At 37.4% G+C, this 14,062-nt stretch overlaps 1 protein-coding gene across 3 annotated transcripts in view; it reads right to left on the bottom strand.

Moving 5' to 3' along the window:
* FBXO33 (F-box protein 33) overlaps positions 1-14,062 on the bottom strand; it is a 33,946-nt gene that overhangs the window by 1,332 nt on the left and 18,552 nt on the right. Inside the window, exons 2-4 of one of the 3 annotated variants that reach the window (XM_036458537.1) lie at positions 4,976-5,086; positions 3,747-4,432; positions 282-2,311 (exon numbers count right to left, since the gene is read on the bottom strand). In XM_036458537.1, coding sequence (XP_036314430.1) covers positions 2,040-2,311; positions 3,747-4,432; positions 4,976-5,086 — 1,069 coding nt within the window. In that variant the 3' untranslated portion in view covers positions 282-2,039. Of the gene's footprint in view, positions 1-281; positions 2,312-3,746; positions 4,433-4,975; positions 5,087-14,062 lie in introns of those variants that run through there. The other 2 variants (XM_045587689.1, XM_045587687.1) reach the window with 2 other exon arrangements.

Genomic DNA, 14,062 nt, shown 5'->3' with positions numbered 1-14,062 from the left:
TATAAACTATATATTTAATACTGGCATAATGAAGTAAGTTGCTTTTTTGTGTGCTAACCAGTCTATTGTTTGCTTTTAAGTTTATATATAGCCAAGGTGAGGTAAAATTTTAAATTCTTCCCAACTATTCAGATTAAAATTCATGATATATTCTCAAATTTGAACTTCATTGCTCAGATTATAATAGGAGCTAACATATAATTATACACAATATAAGAAGTATTAGTTTTTTAATACTAAAAGTTTTCATGCTTCATAAACAAGCTATATATATCAACGACCACTTTTTAATGCTTTATTCATTGATTAAAAGAATATACATTTAACATAAACCATATAACATCAGTCATCAGGTCAAACATTCAGCTGGTTTCCTTACAGTTTCTGTCAGGAGTTATTTTATCTGATCACATTTATAAGATAAAATCTCACCACATCTGGCATTTACACACACTGTGCCAGTGGATTCACACTACTGATGTACATATAAAATCCGCATGGTATGTGCCCACTGGAGACAAAACAGTGCACACCTGTCAAAAGGTCATTTTAATATAAGATGGTAAAACCATTTGTAAAACACATATAAACTTTTTCCATAAATAGAATCATATCTGGACATCTGTTGCATAAATTGTGTTTCCAAAGCTTACAATAGAGCAGCCAGGTCTCAGCACTGCTGGGCACCCATGTTGGCTACTTTATTATTGCAGACTGTCCTTTAACATTAAATGCACAACATTCGTACCACTTAAAACTGGGGTCAGGTGGAAGTCTCACAGAGACCACGTCTGTACCGCGGTTGCCCTGAAACAGTTAAGTCGGCTTTTAAAGCCTCTCAGATATAACAAGGTTTTAAAACATACTTCATGGAATGTTCTTCATGTATTATAGCAGCTCATACCTGTGATAGAACAAGTTTTCAGTTTTTCCTCTTCCTTTACATTCACTATTCACAGTGAAACAGGTGCATGTTTTTTTATTTTTTTATTTTTTTGTGTTTTGTTTTTCAGAGTTCTGAGGTTGCTGACTGAGCCACAGCACAGCTGTGTACCATAGGTCGAAATTCGACCTTAAATATTACAATCTAGCAGAATCTGGCTGGCCAGAGTGGGCCGGCCCCTGCCAGCATGTGGGCACTTCTTCAGTTAAGTCTATTCTTTGGCAGCTGACACGCGCGCTGACAGAGAAAAATCCAGTGACTTGTTGATAGGGATTTCACGACTAATGTTTGCTTGCAAGCATGGGTGTTTACAATTCTGTTTTTTTATTTTCTTTTAGGTGTTACCTGGAATATAGTTTCTTTCTTCCTCTATTACTTGAAATCTGGGCTTAAAAGCTAACTTGAGTGTGTAATATAATTGATGAATAAAATCATGTCAGATATAGTTTCTAAAAATCTAACAATTTGAATACTTGTTTATGTAAATGCATTTTTAAAAAAAGGGTTAAGCAAGATTCTAACCTAGTATTATACAAAATTCAGAATGGTAATTGGTGATAATCAATTTTATATATATAATGAAAGTTAAAATCTTGGCTTTTCTGTTAAAGATAACTCATTTGGGACATTATCCTCCCTTCCATTTCAAATAAGAACTAATGAAATGCTATTAGAATGCGTGAATGCAGAATATTGCATACAAATCCACCAGGCTATGGGTATCTATATATGTATAAAAATATTTTGGCTCCCGAGTTCAGCTCTGACACACAAAGAATAAAATAGTCAAAGGCTGAGTAACTCAGTGAAAAATAAAGTTAGCCAGCAACCTCAGACAACCTTCGGTTGTGTATCTTTAAGATTTGGTAACAAGTCTATTAACCGTGAAAGCCCTACACATTGTCACTTTGAACTTCTAATCCAATACCCGACTACGTTCTTTGATCAAGAAGTAGAATATACATATGTAATTCTATGAAGCTAATACTGATTAAACACAGCACAAAGGGATTAATTCACACTACTGAAAAAAAACAACACATAATAGGACCCTACTTGCATATGTAACCACAGGAATTGTACATTTTAAAAAAAGCTAAATGTCTTCACTAAAGCTTTGCATCTCTCTGTAAAAATGACGATTTGGTTCAGTGAAGACACTGAGTGATTCGATGTCCATGACTGCGTGCCAAGGTTGACCCAGGCCCAGGGATACCTGCTCAATAAGGTTATGCACTGGATCCACATCCTGGTCGGCCAGTTCTCCTTGGTCAAAATCAATGCTTTCTTCAGTGACTTCAAGTACTTTTAGATTAGAGCCACGAAGACGAGCAATGGCAATGAGGTTGTGTGCCCACACTGTGTAACCTTAAAAAAAAAAAAAAAAAAAAAAAAGCAAAACACAAGCACTATAATTTCCTTGCATTTTATTTTGTCTATATGATCAGTTAATCTTCTCCACAAATGAGTATCACAATGACTACTTTGGTCCTTTTCCTTTAAAAAATATTACAGATATTTGAGAAGGAAGTATGATTGTTTAGCAAGAAAAAAGAGAGAGAGAGAGAGAGAAAGAGAGAGAGACTGAGAGACTCGTTTTATATTGTCTCCAAGAATTTACTGTGAGTGGTGAAATGGAAGGTGTTATAATCCTATTCTGATACCACATTTAGTAAAATCATAGATGTTTAAAATATAATTTTTAACTAGATAATGCTGTAGCATAAAGAAATTTTTTTTACTTCATATATATGTATCCATTAATAATACATAAACTAATGTTTTCATTAGTGAAAATGATAGTCCAAAGTTATGAAATGACACTTTAAACATAAATTGTTAATTGTCAGTAGCAAATATGTAAAGTGCAGAACAGTCATGGGAATGATATACACTAGCTTCAGAATAATTACCTCCGGGAAGGAATGAAATGGGAATGGATGGGGGCTTTAGCTATATCCAACATCTTACTTATTAAAAGAAGAGAAAAAAGCTTTAAAAAGAGGTTAAATTAACTCTGAATAACCTAACATTTCTTTATCCCATACAAATCCTCATTTTATTTTTTACCTTCAACACTGGTCTATTCTTTGCTACTATTTCTGCTGGCTGACCAAATTACAAAACAAAACTTGAAAAGCAAGACACAAATGTTGCTGAAAAGAAAAGAAACAGAGGTAATAAAGGTAGTGTAAGATGTTTGCAGAGACTTCCTAATTCGTATCCTGTAAATGTCTTATAAGTATTAAAAAGGAAACAAAATGTTTTTCTAATTTATCAGAATGAAACTCTCCAAATGAGAACAGTTTACATTAAGATGAAAGGCTCCAGTATAAAATAAAAATATGCCCAATCAGTGGAACTACCAAATAAAAAACAAAGTGATATAAATTAATATGGTAATCCCTAGAATCTAGAAGATGGGGCAATGGGAATGAAAAAAAAAAATCATACTTTCTCTTCCTTCCATGTTATCTTTTTAAGAGATCTATGATTAGAGGAAATACTTTTACTGTCAGTTAATATGTATGTTTTCTTAGATAAAATGATTTCAGATACCATTTTGATGAAATGCCATTAATGACATGATAGAAGAAAAAGTAATAGGAAACTTGGATAAGAAACCTTAGGGTAGAGTTGTGACTTCCTACTTCTAAGTGATATAATTTAAAAACTTTAAAGTATGAAAATCTGCATATCAATTTGTTATAAAATTTCTTAACACTAAATGCCAATGTTATGTTTCATAGCATAAAACATTTCAAATGTAATATTGGTATCAAATGAATCGAAAATCACCTACCATGAATTGCCAGAAGAGAGAGCTTTGTGCACCTCCATGCTAATAATACCAATGGATCTTCGTTTCGATTATCACTAAGATCTGGAAAACCAGATGTATCAATCACATCATTCATTAATATGAAATGAGTGAGGAACTTGTCATACTGCCTAGATATAAGATCAACAATAGCTCCCGAAACACAAGTGATGTAGCTGTCAAAATGAATCCTCTCTAGTGGTATACTGGGTTTCAGAATCTTTAACATATCATCACTCTTAATATCAAAAGCCATTATGTAGACCCGGAGGCTGGGGCTCCTACGTGACAAGGCTTTCCAGTGCTCATCATTTGGCATGCTGTCCAGAGACTTGTGCATCACAGAAACATTGTGGGCCAGGAGAGACAGTCGCTGCAAAGGCACATGGTTGCTTTCACTCAAGACTCTTGCCATCTCAGCTGTAAAGTCGCAGAAACCCAGGGCGAGTGAGCGCAGATTCACAAATCGCTCTAGTTCCACTGCAGTGATAAGGGTGCTGTTACCAGGAATATTGTTGTCCAGTAAACTCAGGTGCTCCATGGTGTTGGCAATAGAGTTTGAGAGAGATGACAGTGATGTTGGGGTTACTATTTCCAGCATAAACCCACAGGACAGCCATTTCAGTTGCCTACTATTACTCAGTATTTCTTCAAACAGCTGCTGAATCCTGTAAGAAAAGCACATGCCATAACAATCCTGTTTGCACTAAAGATCCCATTTGGCACTAATCTTTTACGTCTTTTTTTTTTTTTTTTTTTTTTTTAAATAGGCAATGAAATGGCATGCAATTTTGAGATCCATTTTCTCTCAGTTAATTTCTATCCGACTCACAAGTATTATCACAAATGCCATTAAAAATGTAAGGAATAAGATGTATTAAACATATAGAAATATGTTCAAGAAAAGCAGCATTTTATTTCAGTACAGCAAGAAAGACTGATGACATACAATTTGTGTTATAGCAAAAGCAAGCAGAGAAATAAGTTTCACAAAGCAATAATTACCCAGAAAATCCCTTGATTTGTCTTAAAACTTATGACATGAAATAGCATATAATGGATACTGTATTTCATAGTTAAAACATTTCCAGGATATATGTTCTTTTAAGAGAAATAATCATTACTCTTTTGATTGTATCATACCTTACAATTTCTCAGAAAAACTAAAATTATTATTAAATAAGCCCCTTTCTACTAACTAAATAACTTACTGCTTGATTTTTTTGCCATCAGGGTCCACCTTGCTGAGGTATGTATTTGACAAATTTCCTTGCTGTTGTAGAACACTTATGTCTCCAAAAAGGCTAAACTTCTGGAGGTTCCTATAAGGAAAATAATTTAAAATAATAGTCTAAATGATTAATATATATAAAAATATAAATATTAAAAATTCTCAGAAGGGTTATTCTAGAAAAGTTTCTAGCTTATTACTCACTTAGAATACAATTAAGGACTTTCAGATTGTTTTGTACACACAATGAAAAGAAATGTGATACAGAAGAAACAGCATGAGCTCTCAAGAATGAGTACTGGGGTATAACATCAGTTCAGGAACTCAATATTTTAATGACCATGGAAAAGTCTCTTAATTTCCCTGAGACTCAATTATTTATCAGTAATAATAATACCTACCTTAAAAGATTTAAGGATAGGTGAATAAATATAAAAATAACATATCAAAGAACTGTACGAGCTCTAAGTTTTATATAGATGTTAATTATAAAAATTTCCCAAACTATAATAGTTAACTTAATCAGTGTCTTAAATTCTCAGGGGTGGGGCACGGCTATCTTCTCAGTAAGAATATTCTTTGAATAAAATCTAGAGAACCTCTCCCCAATTTTATGATCTAAAGTATAGCCTATGATCAAAAGAGATAAAAACTATTTAAAAATCAGTTTTAGGTAGTTTTAGCTAAAAAACATATACATTTCTAGTAGTAAGATTTTAAAGTAGGAAAAAAACTAATAACTGGATCTAGATAAAAAAGCTTAAATGCCAACAATAAGCAACTAGAGATTCCACTTATAACACAAAACTTAGAGACTTATATGCATGTATATTAGCATAACCAATGAACACAGACATGGGCGGTGGTGGCTTGCCTGGGATGGGGATGGCTGTGGGTGGGGGAAGGGGAGTGTCAATCAGGGAAAAAGGAGATATATGTAAAACTTTACACAATAAATTTAAAAAAGATAAAAAAAAACTTAGGAAAACTTTTAATAAGAAATTTGATAGTATGTCCCATTTTCCCAATCAAACAACCTTAGTTTGATTAAAAAGCCTGATGATTCTATAATTTAGGCTGAAATATAATCATGAATTTATTCATTTAACCAATGAATGCTGAGGGCCTATTAGTGCCTGGCACTGTGCATTCCATTGGAGAAAAGACAGTGATCCAAGTATTGTGAAGGACAAACATATGGTGTCACATATCTGGATATATCTGATATTGTGTAAGTCAGAGAAGTCTTCTCTAAATAAATTGATTAAAAGGGAATCTTAGGGATACTTGGTAGTTAACCAAGAAAAGGGCAAGGAAAAGGTGTTACAGGAAAAAAGCATGTGTGGAATCCCTAAAGTTAAGGGTAGCAGAGTGAGCTTTAGATACTGAAAGCAATCCAGAATAGAGAGTGAACATGAAAGGAACCCGTAGAGATAAAGTTCTATGTCAAATAAACATTCTGGTTTGATGCCCCAAAATGACTTTAAGCAGGGAATAACATGATTAAATTTGTGTTTGGAAAATAATACTGCAGTGTTAGAACAACCTGTAAGGAGGTAGAGTCAAAGTGGGGAGACTAGTTAAGAGAATTTTTAGTAATAGAGATGATAGATAACGATAGCTTGAATTGGGTTTTTTGGTGGTAGAGATGAAGAAAATGGACAGTCTCAAAGCTATATTTAGGAGCTAAATTGGATAGAAAGTGGTGCTGGATTTTCTATTGGAGGTGACAGAGTAGTCAAGAATAACTTGTAAATTTTCTGGGTTATGGAACTACATAGATAGAGCTTTTCACTGACACTGGGATTCTGAAGAAAACCAATCAGAAATTAGTTTTTTTTTTGTTTTTTTTTTTGGGGGGGCTAGAGGATAGAGGTGAAGTGTTAGATTATATAACTATTTTGCATTTGTTTAGCTTGAGGTTCTTTAACAGGGTCAAGTTAAGATGTCAAGTAGGCAATTCTAGGTCTGGAGCCAAGCAGTTATCTGAATGATAACTGAAGTCAAGAATGGGGCCGAAACCAGTTTGGCTCAGTGGTAGAGCATCGGTCTGCGGACTGAAAGGTCCCAGGTTTGATTCTGGTCAGGGGCATGTATGTTGGTTGCGGGCACATCCCCAGTAGGGGGTGTGCAAGAGGCAGCTGGTCAATGTTTCTCTCTCATCGACGTTTCTAGCTTTCTCTCTCCCTTCCTCTCTGTAAAAAAATCAATAAAATATATATTAAAAAAAAGAAAAGAATGGGAACAGTGAGGCTTAATTAGGGTAAGAGTATAAATGAGAAGAAAAGCAAGTAAAAATTTGTTGTGAGGAACTTCAATAATTAAAATAGAATAGGATGAGCCTGCAAAGCTGAGGTGAGAAGTTGGAGAAAAGTCAGGAGTGTGGAAATCACAGAGGCCAATGGATGGCTCTATTACAAAGAACAGTGATGGAAACTAAGATGGCGGCATAAGGTATACACCTGTACATGCTGCCTCTCACAACCACACCAAAACTATAAAAGACAAAAGGACCAACACACAGAACCACAGCAAAGCTGGTTGAGTGGAAGTTTTACAACTAGAAGGAAAGAAAAAAGTGCATTGAGACTGTGTAGGATGTGCAGAGCCATGGAAAAGCAGAGGTACAGAGGCGCGTGTGGAGAGATCTGGCAACTGAGGACGTGGTTGTCTTTTTCAGGGAAGACATAAGTAGTGACTGCTCTGAACTCTAGTTTCTGGCAAGACCCAGACTCCTACAGGGAGAAGTGGGACTGTCTGCCATCGGCTTGGAAACTGAGGGTGGCTTTCTCAAAGTGGTGCACGCAGCAATGGTCCCCCCCCCCCCCCCCCCCACAGTTTAATATATTTTATTGATTTTTTACAGAGAGGTAGGGAGAGAGATAGAGAGCCAGAAACGTCGATGAGAGAGAAGCATCGACCAGCTGCCTCTTGCACACCCCCTACCGGGGATATGCCCACAACCAACGTACATGCCCCTGACTGGAATCGAACCTGGGACCTTTCAGTCCACAGACCAACGCTCTACCACTGAACCAAACCGGTTTCGGCAGCAATCATTGCTTACTACACTGGTGCACGGGACACTGGAACATGGAAACAGGGAGAGACAGAGAGGGCTGACTGGCAGTCATAGCTGATTGCCAAGCCCTAGTAATTCCCTGAGACCCTGCCCTGCCCAATTTATAAACCCACTGGAATTGTGTGTAGTGGCTTTTGAATATGAGTGGCTTGCCCTTTTGCAGCTTAACCTAAGAAATTTACACTGGGTCAAACAGCTCCAAAACTTCCAAACCCCAAACAAAGAGGAGAAATTTGCAGATCCTGCTGTAGTTCCTGCTGAGAGGCCTACGACAGTAGCTGATCTCACCTCCTTGAAGATCCAGGAGCCAGTGTACCTAGTGGTCAGTGTGAGACAAACATCAGATTTCAACTCTTCTCATCCATAAGTGATACACTCAAGAGGCAGATTTCAGTGAGCACCAAAGCCCCACTGAAGCAAGTCCTGCCCCATAAGGGTATCTCCAGCACAGCAGTTCTTCCATTAAAGACACAGCTGATCCTCACAGCCAATTGGCCTGGAGGTCAGTTCCTCCCAGTGTACCAACAGCAATCAAGGCTTAACTACAACAAGACTGTGCACTCAGCCCACAAAGGGAAGCACCAAGAGTGTCCAACCCAGGTGACTGGGGAGGCTGAGGCACTGGGCCCTATAGGTCACCTTCAACACAAGGAGGCAGCCAAAATGTGGAGACAAAGAAACATGTCACGAATGAAAGAAATGGAGGAAAACAAACTACTGGATATAGAGTTCAAAACCACATTTATATGGTTACTCAAGAATCTTCTAGAAACTGCCGAGAAATTTGGTGAGACCTCTGAAGAACTTAATGAGACTTTCAAGGACCTTAATGAGAATGTAAAAAAAAAAAAAAAAAAAAAAAGGAAAAAGACCAGTCAGAAATTAAGCATATACTGTCTGAAATAAATAATATAAGAAATTCAACACTAGACTAGAGGACCCCAAGAATAAAACCAAAGATTTGAAATATGAGGAAGCAAAAAACACCCAACCAGAAAAACAAAAAGAAAAAGGAATAAAAAAATATGAGGATAGTGTAAGGAGCCTCTGGGACAACTTCAAGCGTACCAACATCTGAATTATAGGGGTGCCAGAAGAAGAGAGAGCAAGATATTGAAAACCTATTTGAAGAAATAATGACAGAAAATCTCCCCCACCTGGTGAAAGAAAAAGACAAGTCCAGAAAGCACAGAGAACCCCAAACAAAAGGAATCCAAAGAGGACTACACCAAGATACATCATAATGAAAATATCAAGAGCAAAAGACAATGAGAGAATCTTAAAAGCAGCAAGAGAAAAAGTTAGTTACCTACAAGGGAGCACCCATACTATTGTCATTGAGACTATCAGCTGATTTCTCAACAGAAACTATGCAGGCCAGAAGGGAGTGGCAAGAAATATTCAAAGTGATGAATAGCAAAAACCTACAACTAAGATTACTCTACCCACAAAGCTATCTTTCAGAACTGAAGGTCAGATAAAGAGCTTCACAGACAAGAAAAAGCTAAAGGAATTCATCACTACCAAACCAGTATTATATGAAATGCTGAAGAGTATTCTTTAAGAGGAAAAAGAAAAAAAAGGTGAAGATGAAAATTATGAACAAAACGACAACAAATGCATATCAATCAACAAGGGAACCTAAAAATCAAGTGAATAAAAATCTGATGAACAGAATAAACTGATGAATATAATAGAATCAGGGGCACAGAAAGGGAGTGGACTGACAATTGTCAGGGGGAAGGGGACGTGAGGGGTATGGGAAGAGATTGGACAAAAAATCTTACACCTACAGACGAGGAAAGTGACGGGATAAGAGCATGGGGCTGGGAATCAGGTGGAAGGGAGCTATGGGGGGGGGGGGGGGGGAAGAAACATCTGTAATAATCTGAATAAAGATTTTAAAAAAATACAGTGATCAATGTGTCAAATACTGACCTGAGGTCTTCTATACTAATGAGAGAAATATGCAAATTGTCCAGGATGCCGTCACAGTAATGACTGAACAACAGGCTGTGTGAGGCGGCCAGGCCAGCAGGGGGGTGAGAGATGACTGAACAACTGAACAGTAGGCTGTGTGGGGCAACCAGGCTGAGTAGGGGGGCAGTGGGGATAACCAGGCCAGTGGGGGGGGGGGCAGTTAGGGGTGATTAGGCTGGCAGGCAGAGGTGGTTAGGGGTAATCAGGCTGACGGGGGGGGGGGGGGAAGGGGATGGTGGTGGCATATAGGGGCAATCAGACAGGCGGGTAAGAGTTAGGAACCAGCGGTCCTGGATTGTGAGGGATGTCCGGTTTAGGCCCTATTCCCAGCAGTCTTGACATACTGGATTGGAGAGGGTGCAGGCTGGGTTGAGGGGGAACACCCCCCCCCCCCACAAGTGCACAAATTTTGTGCACTGGGCCTCTAGTATAAGATAAGGGCTAACCCTTCATTTGTTTTAGCAACATGGTGATCAGATTGTAAGTCATTTTATGAGGTGTGGTGAGAATCACTGGATGTGAGGAAAGAGAGTAAAAAAGATAAATCTTAAAAAAAATCACTGAAAAGGATAGAAGACCAAAATAATCAATAAAGGTATCATTACATATTAAAACATCAAATCAGGGTAAAAGTGGTATGAAAATGCAATAAATATTTATCTACCTTGTGAGCGATAAATCTTTCTAAGCCTAGAAATAACAGAATAAATTAGAAAGAGAAAAATTTGACTATATAAAAATGAAAAGCTTGATATTTAATAGCACATTCCACTAAAAAGGAAAAACTAACACAGTGAGAAAAATATTTGTAACAAATAATTTTTTTATATATATAAAAGAACTCCACATAAATAAAAGCCCAAAACATTAAGAATCCAATTGGTAAATGGGGGAAGGTTATAAAACAGCCAAGTAAACGATGTCAAGGAAAGTATTAGAAGGATTACTAATGGTATAATCTTATGTTTTTACTTGACTTCTAAAAATTTTTAATTAGTCAACAGTAGATCTAATCAATCTTCCATATAGTAATCAGAAAAACTGTATTTTTAAAAATATTTCAAAGGGAGACATTAACATAAAAAGTTTTCCCCCCATTTTTTAAAATATATTTTATTGATTTTGTACAGAGAGGAAGGGAGAGAGTTAGAAACAACGATGAGAGAGAGTCATTGATCAGCTGCCTCTTGCACACCCCCTACTGGGGATATGCCCGCAACCAAGGTACATGCCCTTGACCGGATTCGAACCCAGGACCCTTCAGTCCCCAAGCCAACACTCTATCCATTGAGCCAAACCGGTCCCGGCATTCCCCCCATTTTTTAAAAAAGGATATATAATTGTTTTTGAGAGGATAGCTACCATATCAGACTCTAAAGGATACTTTACTATAATATATAATTATGACTACCTTTAAAATATTTTCCATTTTACCCTTTATTCTAAAGTTCCCACTACATCTATGAATTACAAATAGGTTATTAATTGGCTTCTCATAACCTCTTCTAGAAAGAAAAATAAACTTAAAGACTTCTTAAAAAAATCACTATTTCGGGAGAATATTAGTTTTTATGTAATATAGAAAAAAGATATCACATTCAATTTCTAATAAGAGTATTCAGAGAGTTCTGTCCAAGTTCATACAATCTCAATATTTTTCTCCCTTCAACCCAGCTTCCACTGATTACTACTGTATATCTGTAACACTGTCGTTGTAGTATTAAACAGATATGTGAGAAACTTTTATCTCTTCCATAGAGGATCAAACAGCCATGAGATTACCTTCCCATAACTAGAAAACCACACAAAAACTATGACACAACTGTTTTCAAACACTTCAATAAACAACATATTCTGTGATCCCTGAAAGAGGGGAAAAACTATAATTGCCTCAGAAAATGGCCTGGAGAGTTTCCAGGCTGCATCACAGGGTGGGGGAACCAAAAAAAGAGTTCAGTAGTTCCCTGAGTTGAAGCAACATATTTTGGGGAGCCCATAGTGGGTGGAATTTGCAAGGCAAAATACCAGAAATAAGGAAGCTACATAGAGTGTGTGCCACAAACTTGCATAGGGAATTGCCAAGACATTACCCAAGTCTTTGGCGGAGTAACAATCTGCACATGTAGAGGTGAAACTGCACAAGGCTGGAGAAAGTACCATGGAAAATAATAGTGCTCACACAGTGGTGGGAAGAGTTTATGTTCCCACCGCCAAACTTAACAGGTATTATAATATAGGGCACATGTGTCAAACACAAGGCCCGCGGGCCAAATCCGTCCCGCCAGGCCTTGCAATGTGGCCCGCACTGCGCTGTCATCACTGCACTCCGCTGCATTTCCATCACAATGACAGTTTATGACTGTTCAGTAAACCATTCGGCCCGCGATTTAGGCTGGATTTTAGATTTTGGCCCCTTCTCTGATTGAGTTCGACACCCCTAATATAGGGACATTGGGTGGGGTTCCCAGAAAAGCCAAGTCTTAGTAGTGGAGATTAGTTAGCCGTAGATAAAAGTATTTTGGGTCTGCCCTGATAAAGCTTAAAAGCAAAGTTCCAAAGGATTAAACTAATTTCACATAAGTTAATTATATGGCAGATCAAAGCCCAACTCTCTTTTAAAGGAATAAAAACAATTAAAAAACAGAGGGCTCAACAATGTAAAAAATAACAATGACTGGCATCCAAAATTACCAAAGGAAAAAGAAAAATGACTAACTAGAAAAAAAATGCATCAATGTTAAGTATCTAGAAATCACAGATGAAGAAATAGCACGTAAGGAACTTAAACCAACTATTAAAAATACTAGTGTCCTGGTACATGAAATTCGTGCACATTAAAAGGGAATTAGAGGAAATATTTTAATATTGTTATTTGCCCTTTCTCTATAATAGAAGTGTCAGAGATGAAAGAAAACCAGCAAAATATATATGAAAATCTCTCTCCTATCAGAGTACGGGGCGTGCCACGAGACCAGAGACAAGTCCCTGCCCACCTGTGCCTCAAAATCTTGCAAAATCCAGACCCGGTCGGCCCCACCCTTGTCAAGCCTCACAGGGTAGGGGGGGAGGGAGGGCACAGCCTCAAGTCCTCTATCAAGCCCCCCTGGGCAGGGGCGGGACGCAGTCTCAGATCTCCCGGCCCAGCACGAGAGGGTCATTTGCATATTAACTCTTTATTATATAAGATACTCCATAATATCACCCATCAATAAAAATGCATATGTGGATTGAAATGGAAAAAAGTAAAATGGTCTTTGCCAATTATTTGATCATCTACCCCAAAAATTCTAAGGAATCTTTAAAAAAGCTGTCAGATTAGTAAGTTAGTTTATTAATTATCGGGTCTAATAATAATGTCGTTTTTAACATTCGTTTAAAATCTTGCTTGGCGTTGACTTGTATTGACATAACCTTCAAACACGTGGTATCTACAGAACGTGTGAAGTGCAATTAACAAGTTTTGCTTGAAAAAGTTTGTGTTTGGTTTGGTTTTTGTTGCAAAACTAGGGCTAAGAAGATGGCGGATGAAGAGCATATTCGGCACTGCATGCTTTACAAGTTCCAATTAGGAAGAAAAGCAAGTGAGGCTGCAAAAAACATCTGTAGTGCTCTTGGTCAAGATGCAGTTAGCGCCAGAAAATGCCAGCGTTGGTTTGAGAAGTTTCTCGAGGGAAATTTTTCGTTAGATGACAAGAGTGGTCGAGGCCGTGTGTCCAATTTTGATCAAGAAGCTCTTCAAGCTCTTTTGGTGCAAAATCCTCAAATTACCCAACAAGAGCTTGCGACAACTTTAAATTGTTCACAAAAAACAATTTCCAATCAATTGCGTGCACTTGGCAAAGTCCAAAAGTTTGGAAACTGGGTTCCTCATGAGTTGACCGACAACAACCGTAATCAAAGAGTCACAATTTGCAGTTCGCTCCTCTCTCGTCAAAACCATTTGCCGTTTTTAGAGCAAATTGTTACCGGAGATGAAGAATAGGTGCTGTATGTTAATTTGAAAAG

This window comes from Pipistrellus kuhlii, unplaced genomic scaffold, assembly GCF_014108245.1.
Source record: "Pipistrellus kuhlii isolate mPipKuh1 unplaced genomic scaffold, mPipKuh1.p scaffold_m20_p_1, whole genome shotgun sequence".
Lineage (NCBI taxonomy): Eukaryota > Metazoa > Chordata > Mammalia > Chiroptera > Vespertilionidae > Pipistrellus > Pipistrellus kuhlii.
The sequence above is the reverse complement of the archived record's forward strand: the minus strand, read 5'-3'. Positions and strand labels throughout refer to the sequence as shown.